The sequence below is a fragment of the Pleurodeles waltl genome, chromosome 8 (genome assembly GCF_031143425.1).
Source record: "Pleurodeles waltl isolate 20211129_DDA chromosome 8, aPleWal1.hap1.20221129, whole genome shotgun sequence".
NCBI classification, from domain to species: Eukaryota; Metazoa; Chordata; class Amphibia; order Caudata; family Salamandridae; genus Pleurodeles; species Pleurodeles waltl.
In genome coordinates this window covers 328,962,554-328,978,337 of record NC_090447.1, presented here as the reverse complement: position 1 = coordinate 328,978,337, position 15,784 = coordinate 328,962,554, and the positions used below count along the sequence as shown (strand labels likewise).

The 15,784-nt window shown below is 43.6% G+C and overlaps 1 protein-coding gene across 2 annotated transcripts in view; it reads left to right on the top strand.

Annotated features, from left to right (window-relative positions):
- Positions 1 to 15,784, top strand: part of KDM6A (lysine demethylase 6A) — a 709,557-nt gene that overhangs the window by 224,008 nt on the left and 469,765 nt on the right. For both annotated transcript variants that reach the window (XM_069204190.1, XM_069204189.1), the window contains exon 10: positions 1,882 to 2,008. In XM_069204190.1, coding sequence (XP_069060291.1) covers positions 1,882 to 2,008 — 127 coding nt within the window. The remainder of the gene's footprint in view (positions 1 to 1,881; positions 2,009 to 15,784) is intronic.

Sequence of the window (15,784 nt, the reverse complement as noted above, 5' to 3'; positions counted from 1 at the left end):
GGGTAAAAATGAAGGGTAATGTGTCTACAGAGACCTTTTCTAGACCATATTAAAATATAATTGTGAAAAGGGCATACCAGTGGCCTAGGCATGGAGGGTAGAAGCTATAATTGTGGGGATGCATTGAGCAGTTATCTGGGAAGGATAGTGTTGTGGCTGTATGTGGCGGGGCATGGTTCTTTCAAAGGATTCATAGCTCACCAGATTCTTGATTATCACTTTTTGATTAGAACATTGAGTGGCGGAGTAAGCTCTGTCCACGTGTCAAATGAAGGAAGACTTAGTTCTGGGTACTCAATGGTTGAGTCGCATTAAAAATCCCTTAATTGTACTTTTCTTCACACCTAGCCAAAGGAAACTGTATCAGAAACATCCACAAAGATCAAATTCCAAACCCTGAGCAGCATTCATATTGCTTATGGGTTCTGTTGATTATGCAAATTTAGTTTTTCATCCTCAGTTTGCTATGTAATATGATTTACCACACTTGCATCAGACACCTTTATAAACAGATCAATTTTGCAGGAAGGTGATAAACCTATTCCTAAACAGTGTTGGTTGTGTATGAGTCCGTATTGGAGAAAATGTGATCAGGTGAACTATATTGGGTATAATTTGCAATTGATGCCTCCAAGCTAAAAGCTTTGCAGTGTTCCTAATTTTTTAACTTTGATACAGCATTCCCAATTGCAGCTACTGTGGAAAAAGCTGGATATCAATGAATCTGTGTAGGAAGCTGGCCTGGTGTGTGGTGAGCACCTATACTAGTTCCAGGTATCCCCTATTAGTGAGGTGTAGACGGTGTCCTAGAATATTCTTGGCTGCTTATCCACAGCTACCTGTAGTGAGACCTTGGTCCCTAGACACTGTCTACACCTCACTAATAGGGGATACCTGGACCTGGTATAAGGTGAAACCCCCATAGGTGCTCACCACACCAGGCCAGCTTCCTACACTCAAACACTGGTAAATTCTTTGCTTTCAACTCTAGTCTCCCTTGTAGCATGTACCACACGTTCCAGGCCTCTCAAAATCATAAAAATGTTACTAGGCCTAGTCCACTTTTTTAATTTACAGAGTAGCCTTTTTCTTTATTGTCAAATATGAGGGTGCCTTCAAATATGTGAGCTCAGCATTTCTGCTGTACAAAAAACGGCTTTGTTTGATTAAATAGACTAAACGTTTGCTGCATGTATACAAATAATCTAGCCCACATATAGGGAACACATGATCCATTACTTGCCTCTTAGTTTACTGTTAGTATTGCCATCAGGGCAGGAATGTTTCTCTGTTTATCTTTAAACACTCACTTTTAATAAATATATTACTAAAGCATGATGTGGTGGCACACTGTCATTTACAAACAGTACCTTTCCAGCAAATGTAAAAAATATTCCCACTAATTTGAAGCTCAACTGATAAAACTATATAATGTATTAACAATCTGTGAAAATCGGGTTTCAGAAAACATACTTATTCTTTGCACATAACCAAGTAAAGTGTTCTGATTTGTTTTCATCCTATGAAAATATTGTTTTTCATTACACAGAAGTACAAACAATGGGCTATCATAACTACTGAAATATATTTTGGAAATTGACTTAGCTATTTATTTAAATGTTGTGTTAGGAAAAACCTGACAAAATCCTGGAACTCTACATTGAGAAGGAAAATTAATTGTAAGACAAACTGACTTTTGACCTCTGTCTCTGAACACAGAGTAAATGTGACAAAAACAAGATTTAATGGCTTCTTTATTACTCCTCCTAGCTAGACTTAATATGTTGCAGTGTTGGTAAGTTGCATTGCGCGAACTTTGATTACACAGCCGAAATTATTTCCAGTTTATCAGGCGTTGCTTAATTGTCTTTGTTTTAATAGGTTGGATGCATCATACTGTGGATCAGTTGGGAGAGAAAGTAACCAAGGAAAGCTATGCGATTCAGTATCTCCAGAAATCATTGGAGGCAGATCCTAACTCTGGTCAGTCTTGGTATTTCCTTGGAAGGTAAGAAATACTTGAGATTTCAAGCTAATCCTTAAACATTTTGGCTTGATGAGCATCTTAATGGTGTGTGTTGGCACACTTGGAGCCAAATATTGTTTTTCTAAATTGTAGTGAGGTGTTCATATACATTCATTATTATTACTGTGTGCTCCACTTAAATAAAATGTTTGAACTTAAAAAAAAATAATTGTTGATCAGTGAAACATTCTGTCCCTCGGATTAAACATCTGTTAGATAAGTGGATGACCAGATATCACCTGGGGGAGGGATCAAAATAATGATGTCCCCACTCATTATTTTTCTGATGAGCATGCCACCGATACATCTATCAGGCAGCATTTTCACAAAGATGGACCTCCTTCTCAACAAAATTCTTTCACAATGCTGACGCCAAAAATTGCTCTCAGAAACTAAGACTACGAAAAAAAACTTGGAGGATTGAGCCGCCCAAACTATCGTTGATACCAAAAGTCATACCTAGCAAGACCAGGCCTCTCTTGGTTTAACTCACTCTGTACCTTGTCACTAACCTGGCTTACTGTAGAGCACAAGCTTGCCCTACTGTTTTTTTCTCATATCTTTAGTAGTTACCAAAAAGATAGACAACTCATCTCTTGTTCTCTCTGTCACAGCACAGGCACTTTGGAAAATTGGGAACAAACTTGTTAATAAAATACCCTAACTTTGCCTCGCTATGGCATAATAATAACTCAAAACGGAGGGAATGAAAATTGGACACAAAAAGGCTTCATTTTTGTAGGAGACCTGGGCTCCCTGTCAACCCTTAAGCCATTCTCCCAACTCAGATTCAATCTAGCAGAAAGACTTTTAATAACTTTCTAATAATTAAAGCCATCATCGCTAAGCACAACCCTCCCTCCCAAATATACCAGTCCTTCTTGTGATACTGAGGAAAATGGCTATAGGTGAGCACTAAGCATCCAGAATCTACTCTATCTTATTATCGAAATAGTCCACCATCACAAAATCAAATCAGGGGAAATGGGAATCTGTTTTAGACAAAGGAAATGTCTCCCATTAACAACCCTAAACTGGTCTTGCCATATGATGGAACCTGATAACTAAGAAGGTTGCATCCTCCTTGCCACAGTGCAGACTGTGGACTGTATATTTGGCTCTCTGGACCCTCCCCAAACTCTTCAAACTGAGTCAGGGACACAGATTGTTGCTGGAGTTGCAGAAGGCAAGACCAAAGATTTACAACACATGCTCCTCTGTTGCACATGCTCTAACAAATTTCATATCTGAGGTCAGTGATACAATCTCCCAGATTCTGCTTACAAAATGGTCTCCTGATCTCGCTTCCCTAGCACCTGTTAATCTCTATCTCTACCCATCTCCCCAGAGTAAAGCACTGTCTAAATGAACTCCTTTAATTGGACATACTAGTCTTAACCGGTCACAAATCGGTTCTGTCAGAATGGAAGAACCCCTATCCAAGTTATCAATCCATACTTGGTGTGCATGGGACCATTTCAGCGGGTGTGTGGATAATTCCTTAAATACATGGATGAAAATATCAAAGAAAAAATGAAAAATCTGGATAAGACTAGACTCCTACTAAACATATGCCTCCATAGTCTTTTCTATTCCTGAGCTAACATTACATATCCAGTACTACTCACCCCCCCCTTTTTCCACTTCTTATCCCAGACACTATACACTAAATAAATCCACCTTCACCATCCCCTGAAGCCCAGCCACCCCTTCCTTTCCTCCACTCCCCTTGCCCCCACACTTTTTCCTCTCTATCCCTGCTACTTTTATCTATCCTCCTCTCTACTATTCATGTTTTTGTCTTTCCTCTTCCTTCACTTAAACTCTTAATACTATACCATGGTTATCTCACTCTATAGACCATCTGCAATGTGTTTAGTTATTATTGTTGTAAGCAATTTTAGTACCCAGTTCTCCTACATTGCTTGTTATGCTAGGTTTATCCTACAAAATCCATATATATATCATATCCTACTCAAATCCCACTGAGCCACATATTTATATGTTCGATGGCATCTGTCGCTGTAGATACACATGTTCTGCAATAGCTCGCCATCTGGTGTTGGGTCGGAGTGTTACAAGTTGTTTTTCTTCGAAGAAGTGTTTTCGAGTCACGGGACCGAGTGACTCCTCCTTCTGTGCTCATTGCGCATGGGCGTCGACTCCATCTTCGATTGTTTTCTTTCCGCCATCGGGTTCGGACGTGTTCCTGTCGCTCCGAGTTTCGGAACGGAAAGATAGCTGAAAACGGAAGATTTTCGACGGTATCGTTGCGATCCGGTTCGAGATAAACACACAAGACGACGCATTGAACATCGAAGCGCTTCGGTGCCCTTCGGGGTAGATTTCGGCACACCGTCGGGGCCTAGTCGGCCCGACCGCGTGGAGAACAACACCGATGGAACGGACCCCGTTTCGATTCTGCCCTGAATGCCACAACAAATATCCTTATACGGACCAACACTCGGTCTGTAACCTGTGCCTGTCACCCGAGCACAGCGAAGAATCCTGTGAGGCCTGTCGGGCGTTCCGGTCCCGAAAAACTCTGCGCCACCGTCGAGCGAGAAGACTGCAGATGGCGTCCACGCCAAAGGAGCATCGACAGTTCGAGACAGAAGAGGAACAGGAGGAATCCTTTTCCATCCAGGATTCAGACTCCGACGAACTCGACAATACAAAAACTGTGAGTAAGACGTCGAGATCAGAACTTAAAAAAGGCAAAAAGGCCCAGGGGACGCCACTGCCAACCGGCCATGGCTCAACCCAAATTACCGGTGACCAACAATCGGCACCGAAAAAGGCCCATTCAGTGTCGAGATCGTCCGACTCCGGTCGAGACACCGGCACGCAGCCTCCTCGGGACCGAGAGAGTGCTAAAGAGAAGCATCGACACCGAGAGTTCGGTGTCGACACGAATCGACGCCGAGACAGTGGCGCCGAAGACCATAGGGGCCAAGATTTTTCGGCACAAAAGAAGAGGAAGGTTACCTCGGAGCCGAAAAGACAAACAGGGTTTTCGGAGCCGAAAAAAGCACCAACAGACCCAGTTTCAGGCTCCTATACTGAAGAGCATTCTATGTCTTCACAAATGAAAAAACACAGATTCGAACAGGAACTGCAATCCACTGAAGTGGATCACACGCAAAAGCGTATCTTTATTCAGCAGGGGACAGGGAAGATCAGTACCCTTCCACCTGTCAAAAGAAAGAGAACACCTTCAGTTTATAGCACTAGAGGCTCCTCAGCAACAAACAGCAAAGAAGGTAACACCTCCTCCCTCGCCTCCACCTGTAACTCCGGCTTCGCCAACTTACACCCCGTCACATTCGCCAGCTCACACCGCCATGAGCCACGATGACCAAGATCAAGACGCGTGGGACTTGTACGATGCACCAGTGTCTGATAACAGCCCAGACACATACCCAACTAGGCCATCACCACCTGAGGACAGCACAGCCTATTCACAAGTGGTGGCTAGAGCAGCACAGTTCCATAATGTGGAACTACACTCTGAACAAGTAGAGGATGACTTTTTATTTAACACCCTCTCCTCCACCCACAGCTCCTACCAAAGCCTGCCTATGCTCCCAGGCATGCTACGCCATGCAAAGGAGATCTTCAAGGAACCAGTTAAAAGTAGGGCAGTAACGCCTAGAGTGGACAAAAAGTATAAGGCGCCTCCTACGGACCCTGTATTCATCACCTCTCAGCTGCCACCAGACTCTGTGGTGGTAGGGGCTGCCAGAAAACGGTCAAATTCACACACTTCTAGGGATGCACCTCCCCCAGATAAAGAAAGCAGAAAGTTCGATGCAGCCGGGAAGAGGGTCGCTGTCCAAGCAGCAAACCAGTGGCGCATCGCAAACTCACAAGCGCTGCTAGCGCGATACGACAGAGCCCACTGGGATGAGATGCAGCATCTCATTGAACATCTCCCAAAAGATCTACAAAAAAGAGCAAAACAGGTTGTTGAGGAGGGTCAAAACATTTCCAACAATCAAATACGCTCCTCTATGGATGCAGCAGACACAGCCGCAAGGACCATTAATACGTCGGTTACCATCCGTAGGCACGCATGGCTCAGAACGTCTGGATTCAAGCCAGAAATTCAGCAGGCAGTACTTAACATGCCAGTAGACGAAAAACTTCTGTTCGGTCCGGAGGTCGATACAGCCATAGAAAAGCTCAAAAAGGACACTGACACTGCCAAGGCCATGGGCGCACTCTACTCCCCGCAGAGCAGAGGATCTTATACCACCTTCCGCAAAACACCTTTTAGAGGAGGGTTTCGGGGTCAGGCCACACAAGCTAGTACCTCACAGTCCGCACCGTCCACCTACCAGGGACAGTACAGGGGAGGCTTTCGGGGCCAGTATAGAGGAGGGCAATTCCCTAGGAATAGAGGAAGATTTCAAAGCCCCAAAACCACTACCAACAAGCAGTGACTCACACGTCACTCACCCCCCCCACACAACACCAGTGGGGGGAAGGATAAATCAATATTACGAAGCATGGGAGGAAATAACTACAGACACATGGGTCCTAGCAATTATCCAACATGGTTATTGCATAGAATTCCTGCAATTCCCTCCAGACATACCACCAAAATCACAAAATTTATCAAAACACCATTCACAGCTTCTAGAGATAGAAGTTCAAGCACCACTGCAAAAAAATGCAATAAAATTAGTACCAAGCACACAAATAAACACAGGAGTTTATTCACTGTACTTTTTGATACCAAAAAAGGACAAAACACTGAGACCAATTCTAGACCTCAGAGTAGTAAACACATTCATCAAATCAGACCACTTTCACATGGTCACACTACAAGAAGTGTTACCATTGCTCAAAAAACACAGAAAATATCTAAGGTTTGTATTCAAAGGAATACATTACCAATTCAAAGTATTGCCTTTTGGTTTAACAACCGCTCCAAGAGTATTCACAAAATGCCTAGCAGTAGTCGCTGCACACATCAGAAGGCAGCAAATACATGTATTCCCGTATCTAGACGACTGGCTAATCAAAACCACTTCGCTCACACAATGCTCAAACCACACAAATCAAGTCATACAAACCCTCTACAAACTAGGGTTCACCGTCAACTTTGCAAAATCCAACATTCAGCCAAGCAAAGTACAGCAATATCTAGGAGCCATAATAGACACGACAAAAGGAGTAGCAACGCCAACTCCACAAAGAATTCACAATTTCAACAGAGTCATTCAACACATGTCTCCAAATCAGACAATACAAGCAATAACAATACTACAGCTCCTAGGCATGATGTCCTCATGCATAGCCATTGTCCCAAACGCAAGACTGCACATGAGGCCCTTACAACAGTGCCTAGCCTCACAGTGGTCTCAAGCACAGGGTCACCTTCTAGATCTGGTGTTAATAGACCGCCAAACTTAACTCTCGCTTCTATGGTGGAACAGTATAAATTTAAACAAAGGGCGGCCTTTCCAAGACCCAGTGCCACAGTACGTAATAACAACAGATGCTTCCATGACAGGGTGGGGAGCACATCTCAATCAACACAACATAAGAGGACAATGGAACATACATCAAACAAAACTGCATATAAATCATCTAGAATTATTAGCAGTTTTTCAAGCACTAAAAGCTTTCCAACCAATCATAATCCACAAATACATCCTTGTCAAAACAGACAACATGACAACGATGTATTATCTAAACAAACAAGGAGGAACACATTCAACGCAGTTAAGCTTATTAGCTCAAAACATATGGAAGTGGGCAATCCACCATCAAATTCGTCTAATAGCACAGTTTATTCCAGGGATCCAGAATCAACTGGCAGACAATCTCTCTCGAGATCACCAGCAAGTCCACGAATGGGAAATCCACCCACAAATTCTAAACACCTACTTCACACTCTGGGGAACACCTCAAATAGACTTATTTGCAACAAAAGAGAACGCAAAATGCCAAAACTTCGCGTCCAGATACCCACACAAGCAATCCCAAGGCAATGCCCTATGGATGAACTGGTCAGGAATATTTGCTTACGCTTTTCCTCCTCTCCCTCTCCTTCCTTATCTAGTAAACAAATTGAGTCAAAACAAACTCAAATTCATTTTAATAGCACCAACGTGGGCAAGACAACCCTGGTACACAACACTGCTAGATCTCTCTGTAGTACCCCACATCAAACTGCCCAACAAACCAGATCTGTTAACGCAACACAACCAACAGATCAGACACCCAGATCCAGCATCGCTGAATCTAGCAATCTGGCTCCTGAAATCCTAGAATTCGGACACTTACAACTTAGCCAAGAGTGTATGGAAGTCATAAAGCAGGCCAGAAGGCCATCCACTAGACACTGCTACGCAAGTAAGTGGAAAAGATTTGTTTGTTACTGCCATCATAATCAGATACAACCACTACACGCAACTCCAAAACATATAGTAAATTACTTGCTCCATTTACAAAAAGCAAAGCTAGCCTTCTCTTCTATTAAAATACACCTTGCAGCAATATCTGCATACCTGCAGACTACCTATTCAACTTCCTTGTATAGGATACCAGTCATCAAAGCATTCATAGGAGGTCTTAAAAGAATTATACCACCAAGAACACCACCTGTTCCTTCATGGAACCTAAACGTGGTCCTAACAAAACTCATGGGCCCACCTTTCGAACCCATGCACTCTTGCGGAATACAATTCCTAACCTGGAAAGTTGCCTTTCTCATCGCCATTACATCTCTAAGAAGAGTAAGTGAAATTCAAGCGTTCACAACACAAGAACCTTTTATACAAATACATAAAAATAAGGTCGTCCTACGACCTAATCCTAAATTTTTACCAAAAGTTATTTCACCGTTCCATCTAAATCAAACGGTAGAACTACCAGTTTTTTTTCCCACAGCCAGATTCTGTGGCTGAAAGAGCACTACATACATTAGATGTCAAAAGAGCATTAATGTACTACATTGACAGAACAAAGAACATCAGAAAGACTAAACAGCTATTTATTGCATTCCAAAAACCTCATGCAGGTAACCTAATATCAAAACAAGGTATAGCCAGATGGATAGTTAAATGCATCCAAATCTGCTACCTTAAAGCAAAAAGACAACTGCCCATTACTCCCAGGGCACATTCAACAAGGAAAAAAGGTGCTTCAATGGCCTTTTTAGGAAACATCCCAATGCATGAAATATGTAAGGCAGCCACATGGTCTACGCCTCACACATTCACCAAACACTACTGTATAGATGTGCTATCCGCACAACAAGCTACAGTAGGTCAAGCTGTATTAAGAACTCTATTTCAGACAACTTCTACTCCTACAGGCTAAACCACCGCTTATGGGGAAATAACTGCTTACTAGTCTATGCAGAACATGTGTATCTACAGCGACAGATGCCATCGAACTGAAAATGTCACTTACTCAGTGTACATCTGTTCGTGGCATCAGTCGCTGAGATTCACATGTGCCCACCCACCTCCCCGGAAGCCTGTAGCAGTTCAGAAGTTACCTTCAATTTTGTACATTTGTATATATATTATTTAAACCTTTAATAGGTACATACTTACACATTTCATTGCGCGGGCACTATTACTATAGTACAACTCCTACCTCACCCTCTGCGGGGAAAACAATCGAAGATGGAGTCGACGCCCATGCGCAATGAGCACAGAAGGAGGAGTCACTCGGTCCCGTGACTCGAAAACACTTCTTCGAAGAAAAACAACTTGTAACACTCCGACCCAACACCAGATGGCGAGCTATTGCAGAACATGTGAATCTCAGCGACTGATGCCACGAACAGATGTACACTGGGTAAGTGACATTTTCATTTCTCTCTATTTGTATTGCTTTTGTATTTTATATACTTTCAATACAAATGATTTGAAATAAAAAAGAAATAAAAGGGTTTGGAGCTACTCCTTGAATTTTTAACATTTACTATCCCAATATGTGTTGGCACGCTTGGAGCAAGAATTTGTTTTCTTAAATTTAATGAGGTTTCCCCTATACATTAATTTATGTTCCTGTGTGCTCCACTTAAACAGAACTACAGTTTTTTTTTTCCTCTTATTGAACATCCAGGGTTTTTGTATTAGTGCAAAACATGGTAAATCTGTTTGCAGGCTGAACATGTAAAGGAAAATCTTAAGATTTTTCTATTTTCCCTCAAAACGAAATTGCTTAATATTTAATGTTTATCATGCTTTTGTAGAAGTTCTTATGGGTTTTCACCTGCACACGATGATATGGCATAGTCGACATTACAAATCGGACGACAGTTATGTTTCAATTCTGTACTCTTGGTTTAGTCGCCATAGCATTACAGGACCATTAAACAACAAAGTGTGACATGCCCCAATATTTGCTTTTGTGTAATTTGTGCTGGTGACATAACGTTATCTCAAAAGTCTTAAGGCGATGGACCTCAGGAAGAAGGATTGTGAATGATTTTCCCAAAGTGGTTGTAACACTAGTTGTAACAATATTAGGTTGTCAATTGCTGATTCTAGACCTTTGGTTGACAAAGAACAGGCAAAGGATGGATGGAGAAATCTGAGGGGACAAGACCTTACACTTGAAAGTATGGTGAGTTAAGAGGTAGATTAGGAATCACAGAGGCTACCTCATCTCCAAGATATCTGGAGTACTACCTTTTCCAGCCGACTCATTTTTGAATCTCCTTTGTGTGTCAGGCTAGATCCAGATATTTTTTTCAATTTTCCTAGTGATAGCTGCTTCTTGGTGCTAGGGGGGATGTAGTTGTGGCACCAGCCATGGATCATCTGTTCCACAGATTTGAGTATCCAGAATTTGATAATTTTTATGTTGGATTTTCACCTATTTTTAGTTTCCTTCGTTAAGAATTTTGTCCTTTAGGATAAATTCATACTTAAAGCACTGCTCATAGTACAAACTGCAGATGCTTGGGTCAGACACCTACCAATTCCCAAATTTCATAGTGCTTAACAGTGTGAGCCAAATCTATATTGCAAAAATGTGCACAAATGCACACTGAAGCTACTGTGTCACATTAGGGAGTCCAGCTTCAATCCCTGTCAAAAGAAAAGTCTGCATCCCATAGAAAGATATGTTTGATGTCATGTGTGGCTGTAGAGACACATGCTTTGCATACTCCTGCCATCTTGTGTTTGCTTTGGAGTGTTACAAGTTGTTTTTCTTTGATAAAGCATTTCTGAGTCACAGGATTGAGTGACTCCTCCTCCTCGGTGATACTGCACATGGGCATCTAGTCGTTTGTTAGATTGTATTCTCTACGCTGTCGGGTTCATGCATTTATATGTTTGCTCCGTTTTCAACTTGTTCCAGTCCAAAGCTTTCCTTCTGTCTATCTTTTATTCAACTGTATTGTTCTTTTGGTCGCAAGCTTCCACCTTTTGCGTTTGAACTTTCCAAGTCGCCTGGCCCAGTTCTGACTGCGCACCCTTCGGGCTGAGCCTTGGCCGATTTCGGGCTTTCCTCCACACAATTCACCAAAGAGAATGGAATGGACACAGTTTCGTTTCTACCCTCTGTGCCACTCCAAATTCGCCCACACGACCATCATCAGGTATGTAATCTGTGCCTCCCTTATGATCACCAGGAGGCTACCTGCAATGCTGGCAGATCTTTCAGATCAAAGAAAACCGATCCAGATCGAAGAGCGCTTAGGTTGACTATGTTGCATAATTCCCCAGAAGACACCCCAGACATCTTTAAGGAAGAGCATGCACAGAAGGAACTGGAACAAGAGGAGGTCTTCTCCATTCAAGACTCTGGCTCCGACGTCCTGGTGTGTGGTGCGCACCTATGGTGTTGTCACCTTATCCAAGGTCCAGGTATCTCCTATTAGTAAGGTGTAGACAGTGTCTAGGAAGCCAGGGCTCTCTAGAGGAAACTGTAGATGAGCAACAAAGACTTATCTAGGAGACATGCAGAGCTTATGCAATACCACTGTAGTCACACAGCACTTGCACACATGAAAGAACCAAATAGTGTTACAGAAATTAAGGTACTTTATTATAGTAACACAAGTACTAAAATACTGTATAGGCAATACCCAGCTAGCTGGTGAATAAACACACTATTATATACTCATTAGAAGTTACAGATTGACTTAGAAAGCAATAGGGAACAGTGAAATAACAGAATAATGGAAACCCTTGGGGGGAGACCAAACCAAATACTAAGTAAGTGGAATGCGAAAGTCAGTCCCCCACCCAAGGAGGTGTAATCTTTAGAGGGGAGCTGGAGGAACTAGGATCCCCAAAAGGTAAGTACCAGGGTGCCCCCTGAGACCAGGAGAGAAGAGGTAAACACCGCATTTTTCCCCAAACCCATAGGTAAACTTTGGAAAAGGACTGTGCAAGACTGGAAGAGACCAAATGTGGATCCTACAGAAGAGGACCTGCAAATGAAGGGGACCAAGTCAAGTTAGTGTTTCTGGAGATGCAGGACCAGGTCGACGGTGAAGGCAAGGAGTCAGCTATGTAACACAGGAACAGGAGAAGAGTTCTGGAAGTGATGCACACGATGTCCCACTTTGGAAGAAGAGTGCACTCAGTCAGTGTTTGAAAACGCCACCAATAAGGTAATGACGTCAGTGACCCCCCCTCTGGTAGGTGGTCACCTTGCAAAGTGACCAAGCCCCTTTTTGGGCTATTTAGGGACTCCCTGACGGGTGGGCCCCGATATTCGGTGTGCATGACTCCACCAGGACTCCTCTGCAACGATCTCTTCTGCTCCTGACCACTGGATACGCTGCTGAACTGAAGAAGAACTGAACAAGACTGCAACAGTTAGAAACCTCTCCTTGCAACATAGTTTCCGCTGCTCCTGTCAGCAGCTTGCAACATTTCCACGGCTGTGCATCCTCTGAGCTTGGCAACAATTCAGCTGCACCAAAGAATCAAAAAGCAATCTCCCTTGGACCCTAGTGAAAACAGTCTAAGCACACTGACAACAAACGTCGAGTGGGGGTAACCATGCCAAAAAGTGACTTTCCTACACAACCCCATCTCCCCCCTAAACGAAGGACAATAAGACTAAAATTGCTCAGTTGAGTCTTCATTGTCTAAGTGGAAATATCGGAGAGTCCCTCTTCCTTGGAGTGGTCACTCCCAGGTCTATGTTCCACTGTACAGTCCATTCCCTGTAGGGAGATGGACCGCCTCAACAATTTACGATTCTCACCCTTCATCTGCTTAAGGTGTAGGAGGGGCTTGTGGTCTGTTTGAACAAGGAAGTGAGTGCCAACAGGTATGGCCTCAGCTTCTTCAAGGCCCAGACCACAGCAAAGGCCTTCCTCTCAATGGCTGACCAATGCTTGTCTTTGGGGGTCAACCTACTTGTAAAAGCAACAGGTTGATCCTCACCCTCTTCATTAAGTTGAGAAAATACTGCCCCATCCGTACCTCAGAAGCATCTGTCTGGACAATCAACTGTTATGAATAGTCAGGGCCTCTTAGAATGTGAGCAGAGCATGGCCTGTTTCAGGTCATCAAAGGCTTTCTGAAAGCTAGCTGTCCACAAAACTTTCTTGTGCATCCTTGTGGATAGGAGGTCATTTAAGGGGGCTACAGTGGAGCCATGCCCTTTTATGAACCTCCTGTAGTACCCAGTCAGGCCTAAGAAGGCACTGACGTGGGTTTGAGTGGTAGGGGCAACCCAATCCATGATGGTTTGGATTGTGCCCTGTAGTGGTTGAATTTTGCCTCCACCTACTAGGTGGCCCAAATAAACCACTTTTCCCTGCCCTCTCTGGCATTTAATGCCTTTATAGCGAGGCCTGCCTTTTCTAAGGCCTATAGCACAATCCCAAGGTGGACCAGGTGATTCTTCCAGGTGGTGCTAAAGACTGATATATCAGCTAGATGAGCTGCACTGAAGCTTTCCAAGCCTTGGCGAACTTTGTTCACCACCCTTTTAAATTTTGCAGGGCCATTCTTCAAACCAAAGGACATCATGGGCAAATTATAATGCCCACTAGGTGTTGAGAATGCTATTTTGACTTTTGCATTTTCAGATAGTGTTGTGCCAGTAGCCTGCAGTCAAATCAGATGTACTGAGATACTTGGCTGCAGCCAAAGTATCTATCAGTTCATCTACCCTTGTCGGGCATCAGTTCTAATGACGGCATTGATGCCTCTGTAATAAACACAAAACCTCCTTTCTCCCTTTCCATTCTTGGAGTTAGACTTGGGTACCAAAACTACAGGACTAGCAAAAGGGCTATCTGGAGGCTCAGTTACTCTCAACTCGAGCATCTTTTGCGCTTCTGCTTTGGTGCATTCTCTGACATGGTCAAGCTGCCTATATATTTAGCTTTTTACAGGAAGACTGTTGCCTATGTCAGTGTCATGTTCACATCAGGTGGTTTGTCCAGGTGATTTCTGCAGTCAGATTGTTGTTGGTCAGAGCGGAAGTCAGCAAGGACTACTCCCTCCATTCACCCATCAGCTGGGTTGTGGGAGAAGAGTTCAGAGAGAAGGACACTCTCTTCTTCCTGACCTTCATCAGTGACAATGAACAAAGTCATGTCAGCTCTGTTGTAGTAAGGCTTCAGGCGATTTACATAAAGCACCCTATGGGGGATTATAGGAGTACACAGTTCAACAAAATGGGTGACCTCACCTTTCTTCTCTACAATGTTTTGGAGACCACTCCCCTTATCTTGGAGTGCCTTGGGAGCTACAGGCTCCGGGACCCACACTTTATGCCCTGGCTGATAAACAGCCAGCACAGCCTTTTGGTCATGCCAGTGCTTCTGCAGTTCTTGGCTGGCAAAGTACAGCATCTACTATGTCTTACTTGGGGGCGTTTGAGAGGTTGCGCCCAACCCTCTTTTACAAGAGCAGTGGGGCCCCTAACTGGGTCCTCAAACAGAAGCGCAAATGGACTGTAGCCCACTTGCTTCCGTGGAACGCCCCTGTAGGTGAAGAGCAAGCAAGGCAATAGGAAATCCAATCGCCTCTGGAGTTTTTCAACTATCCTTTTTGTTTGTGGATGATAAAGAGTGCTGAATTTGTATGTCACATCGCATTCCTTCCACATATATTTCAGGTGTGCAGACACAAATTTTGTACCTCTGTCTGATACCACCTCCTTAGGAAAACCCACCCTGGAGAAAATTTACAGGAGGGCCCTGGCCACTGCAGGGGCTGTAGTGGTCATGAGGGGAATTGCTTCTGAGTAACTGGTGGCATGACCCACCACCTCCAGTATAAATCTGTTCCGAGATGCAGTTGGATGGTCTAAGGGGCGAACAATGTCTATCCCCACCCTCTCAAAGGGTACCCCAATCGCTGGTAGTGGAATTAGAGGGGGGGAGCTTTTGGAGTGGCACTTGTCTTGCTACTGGCTTGACAGGTCACACAGGAGCGACAAAACTCCTTTGTGTCTTCAGACATGAGGCCAGTGAAAGTGAGACAAGTCTGTTCCAAGTCTTGCTTTGCCCCAAATGGCCTGAAAGCAGAATGTCATGTGCATAGGTCATTGGTAACACCCTTAACTTTTGGGGGATGACCAACTCCTGGTTGTACCAGGTTTGGAGTTCCTTCCCTCAGAATGAAGGATGGCATTTTCCCAAAAGACCTTTTGGGCCCCACTGACATTCCCTGCTTCCTGAGCAGCAGCTTTCTGCCTAAGACTTTCCTGAGTAGGGCAGGACTTCTGTCCATGGCATATGGCAACATTATGTGTAAAATCGATTTTGGTCATATAAAGGAGGTGAATCATTTGTAAATATGGAAT